This window comes from Diabrotica undecimpunctata, chromosome 9, assembly GCF_040954645.1.
Source record: "Diabrotica undecimpunctata isolate CICGRU chromosome 9, icDiaUnde3, whole genome shotgun sequence".
NCBI classification, from domain to species: Eukaryota; Metazoa; Arthropoda; class Insecta; order Coleoptera; family Chrysomelidae; genus Diabrotica; species Diabrotica undecimpunctata.
The window spans coordinates 25,638,680-25,656,398 of NC_092811.1; the positions used below are offsets into that span (position 1 = coordinate 25,638,680).

Here is a 17,719-nt window from a genome sequence, read left to right on the forward strand (position 1 = left end):
AAGATTGGCCTGTAGTAGCTGAGAAGCAACTTTGGGGTTTGGGTGTGAAGCTAAAATTGCTTTGTCGTCTGCTTATATTGCTGATGATATCGTTGCTCGTAGGTAGATCAGCTGTAACTATCAGGTAGAGAACAGGTTCCAGAATACTACCCTGTAGAACTTTAGACTCTAGTGATCGTAATGTCTCACTAGAAAATACCAGTCATGGAGATATGACTTGAGGATAAGAAAATAATTTAAGGGAATGGCTCCTCTAAGTTTTTAGATTAGACGAATGTGTCAAAAATATTAATAAAAACACAATTTAATTTACTTTTTGGTTTATTATAAAATTTAATTCTATGATCTATACCTAAAACAGGTTCAATAACTTAAATAGATTGGGATACTATCCACGTCAAAGGAATGGAGCTAGACACCACAGAAGACCAGTTAAGAGAAGCTATTACGGCGCAGTCTAGTTCATGGGATGAATCCTGGAAGGTTTCAGAAATGAGACCTTTCAGAGGCGATACGCAGGCGTCTTCATCGATTTTGTCTAAGACGACCGCGGAGATTCTACTCCAGAGGGAGTACCTACGCGCAGGCATGGTACGCTGCATATTAGAAAAACGTTTGAGGGTGCCTAGATGTCCCAGGTGTTGGACCCAAGATAACTGTAAGGGGCCAGACAGGAGTGGGTCCTGTTTTAACTGCGGTGAAATGGGACACGAATCTAAATCGTGCAAGTCGACGGCTAGGTGCGTCCTTTGTGATGCGCCACCACGAACTGCCCCAAGTTCAGGACTACACTTCAAACAGTTCGGAAATCCGATGAAAATCAAGTCCAAGCACCACGATCGGTGGAGAACTCGCCGGGCCCTGTTATGGAGGGGGCGAATATAAATATGCCTCGTGTCTCCTTTCATGAGTCCGACGAAACTCCTTCGCTACCGCCCGCTTTATTATCCCATCGTCTAAGTTAGCTTCACCTGAAATTCTGAAGACCTAAAAAAAATCTAAGACAAGGGTAAGACTTCGCAATGACTGCCCAAGGGACAAAAAGATTAAAGACTCCAAGTTAACATCGAGAGGGTCAAAATGGTATACCAAGTGATATATTATGCAAAAGCCCTTGAGACTGGAGTAGACCCATTTATTGTTCCCCAGCCAAACAAAAACATTATTAAAAATAAAGGAAGAACAGCCGATATAAACGCAGATGTTGCTATATACATAATGAATAAGAATGACATTTGTGAAAAGTGAGGGTCGAAGTAGTCACATAGATATTACCCTTGTGAATAAAAGTTAAGCCAGGAAGATTGTGGGTTGGGATGTGTTGGAGGATAACCTCTACACTTTTCACAGATACATAGTCTTTGAAACTGGTATCGATCGGAAAGAAGTAACCTTCAATAAAGAAGCTTATACGAGGGAGGTAAGTATCCTACAACAAGAAGACGATACTACCGAATTCCACGATTTCGCACAGAAAATTATTAATGCTTACACCTCAAGTAGCTCCACCGCAAACGTCACATATACAGTGCCGTACTGGCACTGTATATGCGACTGACAAATGTTCAAATTTAATCTCAGGGTTCTTTGTGAGTTCTGAAATACCTTTGTCTTTTAATAGTGTTCAATACATACAACAGAACTAGAAGGAAATAAAAAAAATGCCAAAATGTTCGACACAAAGTATATTGATATAATAAATTTAAAATTTTTATTACACATATAAAACAAATATAAATATCGCTGTATCCCTTTAATCCAAACAAGTGATAAATTAATTTTTTGAGATTGTAGTTCATGAAGTTTAGTAATTATTTTGGTAAAAATATAATTACTATTGACCTGGTGGATATTTTTTATTTTGATAACAGCACTTTTACTATCTGAACAAATTGCAAATGTTTTTTCTGTAACTTTCATATTAATTATATATAGAAGAGCTTCTAATAAAAATTTGGTTAGACAATTGCTCTGACTAAAAAAGATTTTTTTTATTTTGAATGTACATTTAGCCAGCCTATAACACCTCAGTAGTTAGAATTCATCATAGATAATTACTCAAGGGACATAAACACAACAAAGCATACACAATACATGCACTGATTGAGAGGAAGAAGAAAAGACTGCCTACTATGAGTATTTCTATACCCCATGAATGGACCCAGTTTATAAGGACCTGCAGTTCTTTAAAACCGCTTATTGTTTATGAGCTGAAAACAAGTGACTTTTTCAACTTTAAAAAAATGGGCAAAGAATCGATAAGTCCGTTCATTAATAGGAAAGGGAACACAGACAAAAAAGCCTTTCTATCCTCTAAAATTGTTCACTTGAACATCGAAAGAGACAGAAAAATTTTAAAACTGTCAAATAAAGGAAAATGAGAAGTTCTTTCGATGGTTTCCTACCAAAGATATTGGACCAAATAAATAATGAAAAATCAATCCCAATTGATAGTTCAAAATAAAACCATCTAATGGAATTGCTAGAATGGGTACCTTCTATAAATCTTTAAAAACAACAAAAAATAAAGTTGTCGTTAACGAAGACAATTCTTCATGTTCCGAAGATGATTAACTGCTTTTTAATTTACGTTTTTTATTATTTTTATAATGTTAAGTTCTGATTATAAGGTTCTTTTCCTAATAAAATCATAGCTAAAGGGCGTTTATCTTGCTTTTTATTAATCTAGTACCACAGAACAAACAAGGTTGTAGTTCTAAGTTATTTATTATTTCAATACAAAACATAACGCCGATTATGTTAGTGTGAAATAAAATACAAAGCATGCTTTACCACTATCCTTAAAAACATATAGCTGCAACATCATTTGATGATTTTAAAGGCATTTTAAATTATGGTGTACAAATTAAGAGCACTAATTTTGATCTACTGCACAACAACAAAGTGACTTTTGCCTTTCAATTCTAACGAACAGCTATATTGTATATCCACACACATAATTTTATAGCCCTTAAATAATAATAATTGTTATAATACAATATTCCATGATCAGATTTAGACATTACTTGGAATCAACAACAGCAATCTCCGCTACGTTTGGTTTCATAACCGGTCAAGAAATTTTTAACAGCAGTTGACGATATGATTTATACCTCACTGGAGAAAATGTCATTGTGAGGAGATTGTCGACTTTGATAATAGACGACTCATTTCTCTAGGCATGATATGAATGCAGATAAATAATTAGATAATATTCAAGACTACTATCCGTTGCAAGATAATTCGGATGGAATTCTCCAGATTAAGAAACTGGGCCGATATCAAGCACAAAATGACTGTACTCCCTTAACTGTAATGACTGTAACGAATAGTCACCCTTAGTCTTTCGTTACATTAGGTTCAATTTTAAACTTCTAGAACATACTAGCGGACCAACTCGACATTGAGTTTGTTAAATGAAATTTTTATTTTGCGAGAAAAATTAAGAGATCAATACAAACAATATAAGCAAGAATATACAAAACATTCATCAATAATAATGCAAGTAAAAAAAAAGTGATTATGGAAGTCGACCTCAAAACCGGAATGCAATTTTTAGTTCATCAAATGTCGACATGGATATCATTTAGCAGTTAATTTTGCATGCTGATCACGAATCCGGTGTCAGATTTGCTCTATCTTGACGTTTTATGCGCGTTTCGGGTCACTTCCGGTGTCGGATCGCAACCGGAAGTACATATTTAGATTCGTCTCGACGAGACCTTTCGATCCATATATACATTGTGGGGTCTAAAACTTAAAGTAAATTTTAACTTACGGTCATCTCAAAACCGGAAGTGAATTTTTGTACCAAAATTATATCTTGACAATCTCATACGTAATACTAATAATATTCCGAAAAAACATTTTAATTATCTAATATGGTTTTTGAGTAAAGTGGTGGACAAGAAAAGGGCTTAGCGTTTTAGTATATAAGATATCACCCGTCCCATCTCACCCAGTAAGTTAAGAGATGTTTGACGACTGTTTCAAAAGTATTAAATTCAGCTCAGAACATTGTTGTTGTAAAAAGGAAGGCAGTTGAGCAAGCAATGAAAGATAAACAAAAAAAGAAAAAGAAACAAGATCAACTGAGAAAAAAAATTGAATTAAAAAAGAAGTTTCTCAAGCCAAAAAAGGAACCATCTGGCAAAGTGACACAGTTTGAAAGTTCAGACTCAGAAAGCTATGATTCTGCAGATCTAGTCCAAGATGACGGTATGTCAGTAGAAAAATGGGATGAAGATGAAAGTGTGGGATGTGGAGAGGCTTCCAATGAAACTACAAAAAAAGAAGACTGGGTGAAGTGTGTACAGTGTTCTCGGTGGTTTCATGAAGGTTGCTCTAGATTTGAAGTAAAGTGTGACTTTTGCGGTACCAGGGAAATAATGTCACAAAAAGGGAAGTTTCCCATTAATAGGAAGATTGTGGTCAAGAAAGCAAAAAAAAAAGACTTGTTTGTTTTTTTATTTGGTTATTGTAACATTTATTATTATGTAAAATATACATATTTTTTACTTTATACTTGGTTTGTAGCAACATATCAAAAAACCATTGACGCAGGTTGTACACGCAGAAAAAAGAAGAGTATAGACGTCTTAGAAGAGGAAAGCCGTATCCATCGACGTAAGAAGAGGGAATACGAACAGAACACTCTCAGTGAGATACAAAGTTTATTCGATAAAAATGAAACGAGGAAATACTACAAATCCTTAAATACTAGCCCTCGAGAATTTAAACCACGATTAAAAACTTGTAAAGACACTAACGGTGAAATTCTACATGATAAAAACTCAGTTCTTAACAGATAGGCACAACATTTCAGCGAACATCTAAATATAAACGATATTGAAGGAGAGTACAACATAGAAAATCAACAAAATATACAACGTCAACTACACAGTGAAGACCCAACAAGAGAAGAAGTGTCAAATGCGATCCTAAAACTCAAAGACAATAAAGCCCCAGGAATCGATAAAATCTGTTCGGAAATGTATAAAAAAAGGTGGTGATCAACTTTTTGCAGCAATCCATAAACTAATAGTACTTATATGGCAGAATGAATGGGTACCAGAAGAGTGGCTGAAGGGAATAATATGTCCGTTGCATAAAAAGGGTGATCAACTGGAGTGTAAGAACTATAGAGGCATTACTCTGTTAGAATCTGCGTATAAAATCTTCGGCAATGTATTATTTGAAAGACTTAAACATTTTACAAAGGATATTGTTGGTCAATATCAATGCAGATTTACTGCTGGAAAGTCAACTACACATCAAATTCAAGCACATAGGCAGATTCTAGAAAAGTCACTAGAATATAACATAGAAACACACCATCTCTTCATTGACTTCAAAGCAGCCTATGACAGTGTGAAAAGAACTGCATTATATAATGCAATGATAGACTTTGGGATCCCATCTAAGTTAAATAAGTTGACCCAACTAACAATGCAAAACGTAAGCTTATGCATTAGAATTGAATAATGGTCTAAGACAGGGGGACGCGTTGGCGTGTCTGCTCTTTAATATTGTCTTGGAAAAGGAAATTAGACAATTAAATATTAGAATGAATGGAACTATTTTTAATAGATCGACGCAAATGATCGCATTCGCTGACGATATAGTTATAGTAGGCAGAAGTATAAGAGACATGGTGCAGTGTTGTACAAGGTTTGCGGACGCAGCAAGTGAATTAGGACTTGTAAACGAGAAAAAAAAACGGAATATGGCGAAGAAGATACAACTCTGAACTATACAAAATATACCAGGATCCGGATATTATAACATTCATTAAAATAGGACGGCTGCGTTGGATAGGACATGTAGAAAGAATGGAAGAAGGCGAAATACCAAAAAAAATATTCAAACAGATGCCAGTAGGAAAAAGAACAAGAGGAAGACCGAAACTGAGATACTTAGAACAAATAGAAAATGATATAACAACCTTAAAAATAAAAAACTGGAGAAAAAAAACACGAAACAGATCAGAATGGAGAAGAATCCTGGAACAGGCCAAGACCCAAAAAGGGTTCTAGAGCCAGTGATGATGATGATGATGAAACGAGGAAAAAACCAAATATATGTTGGTTTCTAAAAACCCTCGAAATATCCAACAGAGAAAACGCAAAAAACACGACAAGCGACGAAATAAAAAGACGCATAGCAATAGCAAACAGAACTGTTCACGGTCTCCATAAACATTAGAAAAGTCAAAATATAAAACGTGCAGTAAAGCTTAATATATACAGGACCTTAATAAGACCGGTTTTGATATATGGGGCCGAAACGTGGACCTTATCTCAAAATGATAAAAGATTTCTTGGTATTTTTGAGAGAAAGATTTTTGGGGCCGTAAATGAAAATGGGCTATGGACTCTTTCAACTATATCAGTTATACACCGATCCAGATATTGTGAAATTCGTTAAAGTGCAGAGACTTAGATGGGCTGGACACATTGCTAAGATTACAGATCACGAATACACGAAGAGATTAACATTTTCAAAACCAGAGGGCACAAGAAGCAGAGGACGACCACGAATGAGATGGATTGATGATGGGAAGAAGACCTACAGATTCTAAGGGTTAGAAGATGGAGGGAAGTTGCCAGGAATCGACAGGAGTGGCGACTTCTTTGGGAGCAGGCCAAGATCCACAACGGATTGTCGAGCCACTTATGATGATGATGACTTGGTTTGTAGTCATTGATCCTACTTTTTACCCCTGTCCATCTCTCCCAAGCTACTGGTCCATCTCACCCATACACGTCTGGGTGAGATGGACCATGCAAAGTTTTGGAAAAAATGCAATGTAGCCTTTATTAATAATATTCAATTAGAAAGTAAACCCTTAACACAACGGATTGTCGAGCCACTTATGATGATGATGACTTGGTTTGTAGTCATTGATCCTACTTTTTACCCCTGTCCATCTCTCCCAAGCTACTGGTCCATCTCACCCAGACACGTCCGGGTAAGATGGACAATGCAGAAATTTGGAAAAAATGCAATATAGCCTTTATTAATAATATTCAATTACAAAGTAAACTCTTAAGAGTAAAAAACTAAATTCTTTACCAAACGCTTATATAATAATGTTAATAAGTTGACAAATATAATTTTAGTGAGCGTCCAAAGAAATGTGGTCCAACTCTCCCGGACTTACCCTAAATATATATTTTAATAAAAAAGTACTACTTATATGTATTTTTCTTTTACTTTGTGGGATTGCCGTAATTTTGATAAAATGTATCAGTATATAAGTCCTACCCTGTATACAACTATACCTAGAAGATTAAATCCGAAATATCTTGCAACGAACAGTACATACATTTAAAATGCTTTAAAAATAACCTTCTACTTAATTCGTGTTTAACTGGTCTACATTGTGATTTTCCATATGGATTTTCAAATCAGCTGCTTTAGTAAATTGCTCAAAACAAAGTTCACACCTATGATGGTATTTCCCAGTATGCACTCGCATATGTTTATTTAAATTAGACTTGAGCGCGAACGATTTAGGACAAATCTGACATAAGAAAGGTTTTTCTCCCGTGTGTGTTCTCAAATGGCCATTGAAAATACCTTCATCAGTAAACGGTTTAGAACAAAATTCACATACGTAAAGGTTTTCACCAGTATGCAGTCGCATATGTTTATTTAGATTAGTCTTGAGAGGGAACGATTTAGAACAAATCTCACACACAAATGGTTTTTCCCTCGTGTGCGTTCTCAAATGAATTTTCAACACACTGTCATGGGTAAATTGCTTAAAACAAATTTCACATTTAAATGACCTTTCTCCATGCAGCTGCATATGCGTATTCAAGTTATGTTTGAAAGAGAACGATTTAGAGCAAACCGTACATGGAAAAGGTCTTTCTCCGGTGTGAGATCTCAAATGGTTTTTCAAAATACTCTCGTGCGTAAACTGCTTAAAACAAGTTTCACATTTGTATCCCTTTTCCTCAGAGTGCAGTCGCATATGCTTGTTTAAATTAAACTTGAAAGAGAATTGTTTAGAGCAAATCTCACACGAGAAAGGTCTTTCTGCACTGTGTGTACCCATATGGACTTTCAAAAGACTGTCATGGATAAATTGTTTAAAACAAATTTGACATGTGTGTAACCCCTCCCCAGTATGTAGTCGCATATGTTTATTTAAAGTACCCTTGATATAAAACGCTTTGCCACAAATCTTACAAACGAAAGGTTTTTCTCCCAGGTGTCTTCTCAAATGGGTCTTCAAAATACTTAGATAGGCAAATTCTTTAAAACAAAATTCACATTTGTGAACGTTTTCACCAGTATGCATTCGCATATGATTAGTCAAATCACTGTTAAGAGCGAACCCTTTAGAACAAATCTGACATACGAAAGGATTTTCTCCGTGCGTTTTCAAATGCATTTTTAAACCACTTAGATGGGTAAACTGTTTAGAACAAATGTCACATTTGTAAAACTCTTGATCAGTATGCACTCGCATATGTTTATTTAAATTATACTTGGCCGAGAACGGTTTAGAACAAATCTGACATAAGTAAGGTTTTTCTCCCGTGTGCGTTCTCATATGGACTTTTAAAACACTTTTATGGCTAAATTGCTTTAAGCAAGTCTCACATTTGTATAACAATTCACCAGTATGCATTCGCATATGTGTATTTAAACTACCCTTGAGAGAGAAAGATTTTAAACAAATCGTACACGCGAACGGTTCTTCTTGCATCTTTGTCATATTTTCTACTCTATTCATATCTTGAGGTAAACCTAAAACAAATAAACCAATAAATGATACTAAATAAAAATAAAATGTATTATATCGACTGGTCCAACGAAGACTGTAGTAACTCAAATTTTCCACTTTTTGAGTTACGAGCGCAAGACAATAAAACATAATGATATCTTCCCCAGGAAAGAATCGTATCTCAGTAAACGTAGTTATGCAACCAATATTACGTGTAAGAGTTTTATAGTATCTCCGATTTATGAAAAACAACCGTAGAAAATCATCGTATCTTGAGTTACAATAGTCTTCGTTGTTATCTGAGGCGATAGCATAGGTATCGTAACATGAGTTACTACGGTATTCTGCGTTAGTTTAAGGTTATGTTCAAAAGTTTAGTTTTGTTATAATTGCCATAATGTGTTCCAGAAGTGAGTTAATATTGGAATTAGCTGAGAAAGCGTATAAAAACACTGAAACGGATATTTCTTATCGTTCTTTTGAAGGTAAATTTATAATAAACTTTATTTAAAATAATAACAGCAAAGTAAAAACCTACTTATTTTTTAAGGTAAACATATTGCTGAAAGTATTGTAGAAGAAAGCAAATACAAAAAGGCGAATGAGGATCCTGATGACCACGAGACTGATATTAATCCTGAATGTTCTACAGGTTGGTTTAAATTCCGCATGAAAAAATATTACGTAGGCATTTACCTCATTTTTGTTTAATTTTAGTAAGCTTAGAAGAGAATGAAGCCAATAGGAATGAAAATGAAATAATTGAGAAGGAAAGCGATGAGGAACCATTTCATGCAGACTCTGATACTGACCCAGATTACATTCCGACAGAAGACAAAAACATCCCTGAAGTAATAATTGAACCTAATAAGAATATAACTGAAGCAACCACAAATAGAAAGAGAAGAAGCAGAGGCAATATAGAGAGAGTAAGTAGGAAAAGAATTAGAGACGTTAGTAAGTGGGCGGATGAAAAATCTAAAACAAGTCTAAACCTGGGACTTGAACATGAAAATCGAAAAGGTATTCAAATTAAAGGAAGACAGATGGGTGCACCATGCGCAAACACATGTAGACTAAAATGTGCTACCAAAATAGCTAAAGAAGATAGAGAACTTTCAATGAATTTTGGAAGTTAAAAGATCATACGAGAAAGTGGGATTTTATTGCTCGTCATGTGAGACAGGTTGCCAAAAAACAAGTAACTATTACTGCAGAACAACGGTCTCGAAGAAATTACTCTCGAGAATATTACTTCTACATTCGCAATGAAAAACAACGTGTTTGCAAAACTATGTTTTTGACAACCCTTAACGTTTCAGAAACTTGGATCACTACAGCATTAAGGAAACTGAAAGATGGTGGATCATTAGAGGAAGATAAACGTGGAAAGCACACTAACAGACCACATAAACTATCACCAGAACTTATAGACAACGTAAAAAATCACATAAATCAGTTTCCTGTAGTACCTTCCCATTATACCCGTAAGAATACGATGAAGATGTACCTTGAAGAAGGGCTAACTATCCAGAAAATGTACCGATTGTACAACGAGCATTGCGAAAAAAAATAACATCACTACAGCTGCCACGTCACGCCAGTATAGAGATATTTTCAATGAACAGTTCAATATTGGGTTCTTTAAACCAAAAAAGGACCAGTGTACTGTTTGTTCTGTTTTTAATATGGCTAGTGATGCTGAAAAAGCAAAATTGCTCGAACAATATGAGTCCCATATGAAAAACAAAGAAGTTATCAGAAACTTAAAAGACATAGACAAACAGCTTGCACTAGATGATAAGAGCTTGTGTGTGGCTTGCTTTGACCTTCAAAAGGTTTTAGCTACCCCTTTGTCTAACGTAAGTGATTTTTACTACAAAAGCAAATACTCTACATATAACTTTACAGTTTATGATGTTGGAAATAATCAGGGTTACTGCTATGTATGGCACGAGCAGGTGGCTAAAAGAGGTCCTAATGAAATTGCCAGTTGCCTCTGGAAATTTTTAGATCTCAAGGCACAACAAAGTGTTAAAACGATAATATTCTACTCAGACAACTGTGGGGGACAAAATAGGAATCGTTTTGTGTTTTCGATGTTTGCTTTTGCTGCTGCTCATTTTCATATTGATATTGTTCACAGATTTCTGGAAAAAGGCCACACTCAGAACGAGGGTGACAGTATGCATGCTGTTATCGAAAATGCAAAGAAAAGGCAATCGGTTGTATATGTGCCAGAACAGTGGGTTACATTAATTAGAATGGCTAAAACTACAGGAAGAGTTTATGATGTTACGGAAATGTCCCAAGATAATTTTTTTAATTTTAAAAAACTGACTGATACCGAGAATTGGAAACTTGACAACGAAAAGAAATCAATAAAAGTTAGCAAAATACGAGAAATAAAATTTTCGCATGAACACCAAAATTCTATAATGTTTAAATACGAATTCGATGATGGTTTTAGAGGTTGTGACATAAAATTAAATCGAAAATGCAGAGGACGGCCTTCCACTACTATCAAATTTCCACCGAAACTGTATGATGCACCATTACCAATTGAAGAAAAAAAGCTAAAAGGATTACTGTGGCTGTGTAATACCGGCAAAATACCCACAACGTACCATGGATTTTATAAAAATCTTAATTCAAAGAGTTATGTACCTCCTAAAGTCGAGCTCGAAGTTGATTCAGTTGAGAGCGAAGAAGAGTCGGATGAGGAAAATTGAATTAAAATATAAAACTGCAAATTATATCAGTAGCTTCTTCAAAATGTAGCATTTTATATAAATAAAGTTAAGAAACAAATAATTCTGGTATTTATTACTTTAAAAATATCTCCATCGAAAACTATAGTAACTCATTCAAAAGTCACTTATGACCATTTCTGTCTAAAATCTGTTTTACCCTTGTAAGATCATTATTAAAAGTATCACTTAATGCTATAAAAACATCCATTTAATAGATTAATGAATTTTGGTAACAGTGTAAATACATTTTTATAATTATCTCAATTACATAAAAAATGAGTTACTACAGTCTTCGTTGGACCAGTCGATATAAAATCGAATCTCTATTTCCCTATGTCATGGCATATTTTGAGAATGACTTTACGTTTTACTTTAAGATTTCGTTTACTTAACACTTATCCGGGCAAGTTGGGTCCAATGGGCCCGAGACGCCAATGCTTTTATCATAAACTGATAAAAAAAATTTTATTGAATTTTATGCATCACTGAATTTATTTAGAAGTATGTTTCCTTCAACATAGTCATGAGCTATTTACAATATTCATTATGTAGCATTTGTAAATCTCTTGAAATCCCCTCGTATATGTATTAAATTGAAATCCCCTTATATATGCATTATAATAACGAAGAATTTTTTCAATGTTTCTTAGTTCGTATCTTTAAATTTAAGACCCAAATAATATTTCGTTCTTTTCACGTCGCCAAGTCGATAATAAATCAGTTTATTGTTTGTTTATGTCATAGGCGCAAATTCTTCGATATTTCTTTGTTCAAAGCGCCCGATATTGCGTTTTCAAATTAATAATTTACGTCTAAATTTCCGTCATGTTTTGTTTATACCCAAAGTGCTTTGTTTATTCCAACTTATGCGATCAATTTTTGAAGATAATTTCGTCACTCTCGCTGGAGCTGCGGTCAAGTCAAGAGTGATAGGCTCCAGCGTTATGTCCAAATTCACGTCGAATTTGTGGTTTTCTGTTTTTTGCTTTTCCCTTTTCAGGGAAATCTTCGTCTTGCGTTATGGAGGGCAATTTTAGTAGCAGTTACTTAGTTAATGCAGTCTAATTCTACCTGTTTTGTAAGGGCAGAGTCATAAGTTTTGTGTCCAGTGCCGGCATCGGCCTCAAATGGTCGATCCAATTCGCAGTGTGAGCTGCAATCCTTTTGTTCGTGTGTTCGTGTCCAGAGAATTCAACTCCAGTTTCCAGGAACTTGTGTTTTTTGTGAAATCGAGGTAACTTTTGTATAAATTTAAAGTAAAGCAGACATTTTTTTAAAAAAGTAATAATTGCTTTCATTAAAATTTAAAAGGAATAGTAATATTTAATATTGTAAATTTTGGGTTTTGACTTTAGCTGTTATTTTATTTGTTTTCAGTTTTTAAAATTTAATGTTAACATATGACAGCTAGCTTTATTATTTTCGATATTTATTTGTTTTGTTTGTTTAAAAAAAAGGTTAATCTCTGTGCGGTAACTTTTGTAAGTTTATAATAGTATCTCCAACTCCTGAAATTTGTACAGATGACACATGTAAGTTTTTTTTTGTATTTTTGTATTTTGTGACTATTGTTGTATCATTTTTGCACTGTCTATTTTGTAACTGTTTGTGGTGACACAAAAATAAATGTTAAATTTTGTTTCTTAACATTTTGTTTATTTTTTTAACTAACCTTTTTATGAGTTTAATTTGAAAAAGATATGTTTTGCATTTCTGATAATTATTTCGAAAGTTACAATTAGCTGTTGTAATGGTTATAATTAGGCACCTCAAAGTGGCGCTCTTTATAAATTACTAGAGGTGTTTCCCGTTTCTTTTTGTTTTGCTTGTCCCAAGAGATTCATGACCTTTTGTTTGATTTTTCTGTAGTTGTCCAAATCCGACCCCTTTGTCATTTACTTACCCACGACCCCAGCTCTCCTAACAAACCCTGAGTGCCGTTCGCACAAGTAGCGTTTATTTTGCTTGCCCTATCTTCGCCCCCATAGTTTCTGTCCCCAATTTTCTACCCCTAATAGTAATACCCCATGTGGTAGGCATAAATATTTCGTTACAATTATCATTTTTGAAACTATTGCGTCGAAATAATTTTGTCACGTAAAGGTGTAACGAAGATATTTTGCCTACCATAGGGTAAGATTATGGGGTTGAAAATTGGGGATAGAAATTATGGGGGTCGAGATAGGGCAAGCAAAATAAATCGATACTTGTGCGAACGGCACTCAGGGTTTGTTAGGAGAGCTGGGGTCGTGGATAAGTAAATGACAGGGGTTTGGATTGGGGCTACTGCTAAAAAATGAAACAAAGGGGTACTTACATAAATTTCTTGGGACAAACAAAACAAAAGGAAACACCTCTAGCAATTTAAAAAGGACGCCGCTTCGAGGTGCCAAATTATAACCATTACAACAGCTTTTTGTAACTATTGAAATAATTATTAAACATAAAAAATATATCTTTTCAAATGAAACTCAAAAAAGGGGTTACAGAGTTAGTTAAGAAAAGTAAACAAAATAGTTTAAAAAAAAATTAAACATTTATTGTGTCTCACCACAAACAGTTACAAGAATAAATGGCACAAATTTCTATATAGATTAATAGTTACAGAGTACAAGAATAACAAAAAAAAACTTACATGTGTCCTAGCCGTTTACAAACTCTAGGAGTTGGAGATACTACAAAAACTTAAAAAGAAATTGTTACTGCAATGAAGGTTAACCTTTTTTAAAAACAAAACAAATGAATATCAAAAATAATAAAGCTAGATGTCATATATTAACATTAAATTTTAAAAACTGAAAACAAATAAATTGACAACTAAAGTCAAACTCTAAAATTTACAATTTTTTAATTATTAAAAATTTAATTAAATTATTATGAAAGCAATTATTGTTATAAAAAAATGTTTACTTTACTTTGAAATTAAACACAAACAGTTACCTGGATTTTCACTAAAATACACTGAAAAAGTTCTGGGATTACCTTCTCTGCCACGCATAAACTGCATCTCCAAAGAAGAAGTCTGAACGAAGAAGGAACTACAAATTAGTAGCAATATGTGATGTGTGGAAATCAAGTCAACCAAAACTTTCAGAATTACTATTTAACGGGAAAAAACATAACGATAGATGAGCAACTTGTTCCGTATCGAGGTAGGGGTCCTTTCAAGCAGTATATGCCTTCAAAGCCAGATAAGTATGGCAGGAAAATATGGTGGGCCTGTGACTCGAAAACATATTACCCTTTAGGTGGAATACCATATACAGGAAAAAAAAAACGGAAATACAGTAGCCAAAGTTGCAAAGCAACTCGTTGAGCCTTATTATAATTCCAAGAGGAATGTGACTTGAGATAACTATTGCACTGATCTTGCTCTTGCACATGAATTGCTGGCAAATTCACTAACTCTTGTGGGCACAGTGAAAAAAAATAAGAGATTTGTTCTTCAGGAATTTCTACCAAACAAGAACCATTTAGAGAAATTTTCAATTTTTCACTCCAAAAGCATCTCTTGTTTCTTACGTCCCGAAAAAAAAAAAGAAGTGTCCTAGTCCTGTCTACCATGCACCACAATGCTTACTGTGCAGATGATGTTGACAAAAAGCCAGATATGATACTCTATTATAATAGTACAAAATGTGGTGTCAATATGCTACACCAAATGGTTCATAAATATGTGCAAAAGATGAACTAACCATTGGCCTTTTGCATTTTTTATCATATTTTAGACGTGGCTGGGGTAGCCTCATTTATTACTTGGACAAATTTACATCCAAAATGGAACGAAAACAAATGACAGCAGAACAACTAGTGTTGCCTCAAATTTTGAGAAGAAAATCAAGGGGACTACAATGTGAAACAAAACAGTGTATTGAAAAATGCTTACAGGAAGTTGAACCACATAATAAAAAGCAAAAACTAGAAAAAACTCCAGTTTTAACAAGGAAAAGGTGTCACATGTGCCCAACAAAAAAAAGACAGGAAACAAAAACAAATTTGTGAAATATGCAGTAGAAATACAAAGTAACGATCACTGTATAATTAAAAAAGTATTGCAATAAAGAAAAATAAATGACTAATCTATGTTTTTTTATTTTTATTGTATTTTTTTAACCTAATACTTAATAATAAATTAATTTGTCATCAATCTGATATTCTAGTTGGGAATAAGCTATCTTGTGGCTTACTCCCAACTAAAATAGTAAATTGATGTGACAAAGTATTAATTTGTAAAAGTAAAATAATAATATTCTTGTGACTTATGCGTTTTATTCATTTTGTAAAGATTGTTTTTGTTGGTACTTTATACATGAGCTGCTAATTACCATATTCTTTTCTCAGAAGGGTTTTCACACAATAATGAAATGCAACAACACCGTAATCTTTTTCCAGGATATGCGTAAACATCAACCCCTCTTTTCAAATAAAATGACCTGGTAGATTTACAAAAGTTTTTATTTATTTATTAATTAGGCTCCAAATGTTTATTACTTGTGAATAAATATTTTTCTACAAGTTTTCTTGCATTTCATTATTTTGTGCAAATCCTTCAGGTAGATTGCACCCTCGGGGTAGACCGCATACTACAGTAGCACTTTTTTTTAATCTAGACAATTTAAATTTACTTAACTTTAAAATAAAAAAAAATATTAGAAATATATGGGTAAATAATTACTATTTAAATGGGATTATAGGTGCAATACTTACTTTCTTGTTCATTATGGTTTATTGGTAGATCAAGTGTCTGTATTTCTTCCTTTATTTCCGCTTTAATCTCTTGCATAGTAATAATATCGGCTCGATCACTAGTTTCATGTTCTAGTATATCGTTTTCTACTTTAATATCCCTATCCTCTAAAAGAAGCTGCTCTAATATGGGCGCTTCTATATAATTGCTTTGCAAGTCACAGTCTTGTAATTCTGGTTCAACTTTTATTTTAACACATACTTTTGAATAATCTTCAATTTTGCCATCTTCTAATTGTTGTTGGTTTATAGAATTTTCCAAATTTTCATTAGTCTCCATATCAAACTTAAATAATTGTGTGTATATTACCAAATATTACCGAAAATAACTCACAAATGTAATTTAATACGAATAGAGACGGCTTATTGAACGTTCTTCTTCTTCATTTGTAACATGCATATATTGTCGACTGTCTGTATTTTACCAAAAATAACAATATTCAGTAAATATAAAGCCATCAAAGAAAATTATAATTAAGAAGCATGTAGTTTCATGTAGGCTGCGTTTGAATTTTACACTTAAACAGCACTTAAATATCCATGATTGATTGGCACTTCACCGATTTTGGAAATTATAAATGTCAGTACGTGACGTTTTGTCATATCGTTGTCAATATATGTTTATAAACAAAACAGATTGTAGTTCTTGTAGTCAAATGTTTATTAAAAAATGATAAACAAATTAGATTAGGTTAAGTATATTATGTCAATTTGTGCAAGTGGCTAAAATTCCAAACGCGTTTTTTATTCTCTAACTACACTAATTAGGTTTTTTTCGATAGCCCTATATTTCGAGACCAACGAAAAAGCCAGGCCATAACGCGATGACGCAAGCGTCATTGACGCATAATCATGTGTTGCCAACCGCATTTCTCTAGATTATCCGATGATCATTCGAAAAAGATCCGATTTGTCACGAAAAGATACGCTGTCAGAAATTATTCCGTAATTAAAATCAATGTTGTCGATGTTATTCTTTTATCCCAACTACTTATTACAGAATAATTTTTAATCTACGATTTTCTGTTTTAACGTTTATTTTAAAAATTTCAGTGTATAAATTGAAATCATCCAAAAATTAACGAGGGTAAAGTAAATTTTTATTGAACACCTGACTCAATCGTATCCTGACTGCTTAATTCGTATATTTTGTATTATTGTAAGTGTTGAATTATCTAAATATTTCATTATTTGGATCATTTTATTTATTATTTTTAAGTAAAAAAAAAAACGGTTTTAAATATTATTTTATTAAAACGTAATAACTACCTAAGACTGCTAAAAAATAAATAATAAATAGAGCAATACAAAAAAAACTAGTTACATTTTAACAACTAAAGAGTTATTATATACATACCTACACCAAAGTAGAAAAACACCTGAATGTTCAATTTGGATTCAGGGCAGGACTTGAAACGAGGGAAGCACTTTTCAGTCTGCAAGTTCTAATACAGAGAGTCAAACATGTCATCTGCGATGT

The 17,719-nt window shown here is 33.6% G+C and overlaps 1 protein-coding gene across 1 annotated transcript; it reads right to left on the reverse strand.

The window, feature by feature from the left end:
• Nucleotides 1-1,679: 1,679 nt before the first annotated feature.
• On the reverse strand, nucleotides 1,680-17,057 carry LOC140449700 (uncharacterized). Its single transcript, XM_072542999.1, has 2 exons — nucleotides 16,201-17,057; nucleotides 1,680-8,763 (listed from the first exon to the last, which is right to left on the reverse strand). Exons 1-2 carry the CDS (start codon nucleotides 16,517-16,519, stop codon nucleotides 7,358-7,360), a joined length of 1,725 nt encoding a protein of 574 aa, XP_072399100.1. The 5' UTR covers nucleotides 16,520-17,057; the 3' UTR covers nucleotides 1,680-7,357.
• Nucleotides 17,058-17,719: the final 662 nt, after the last annotated feature.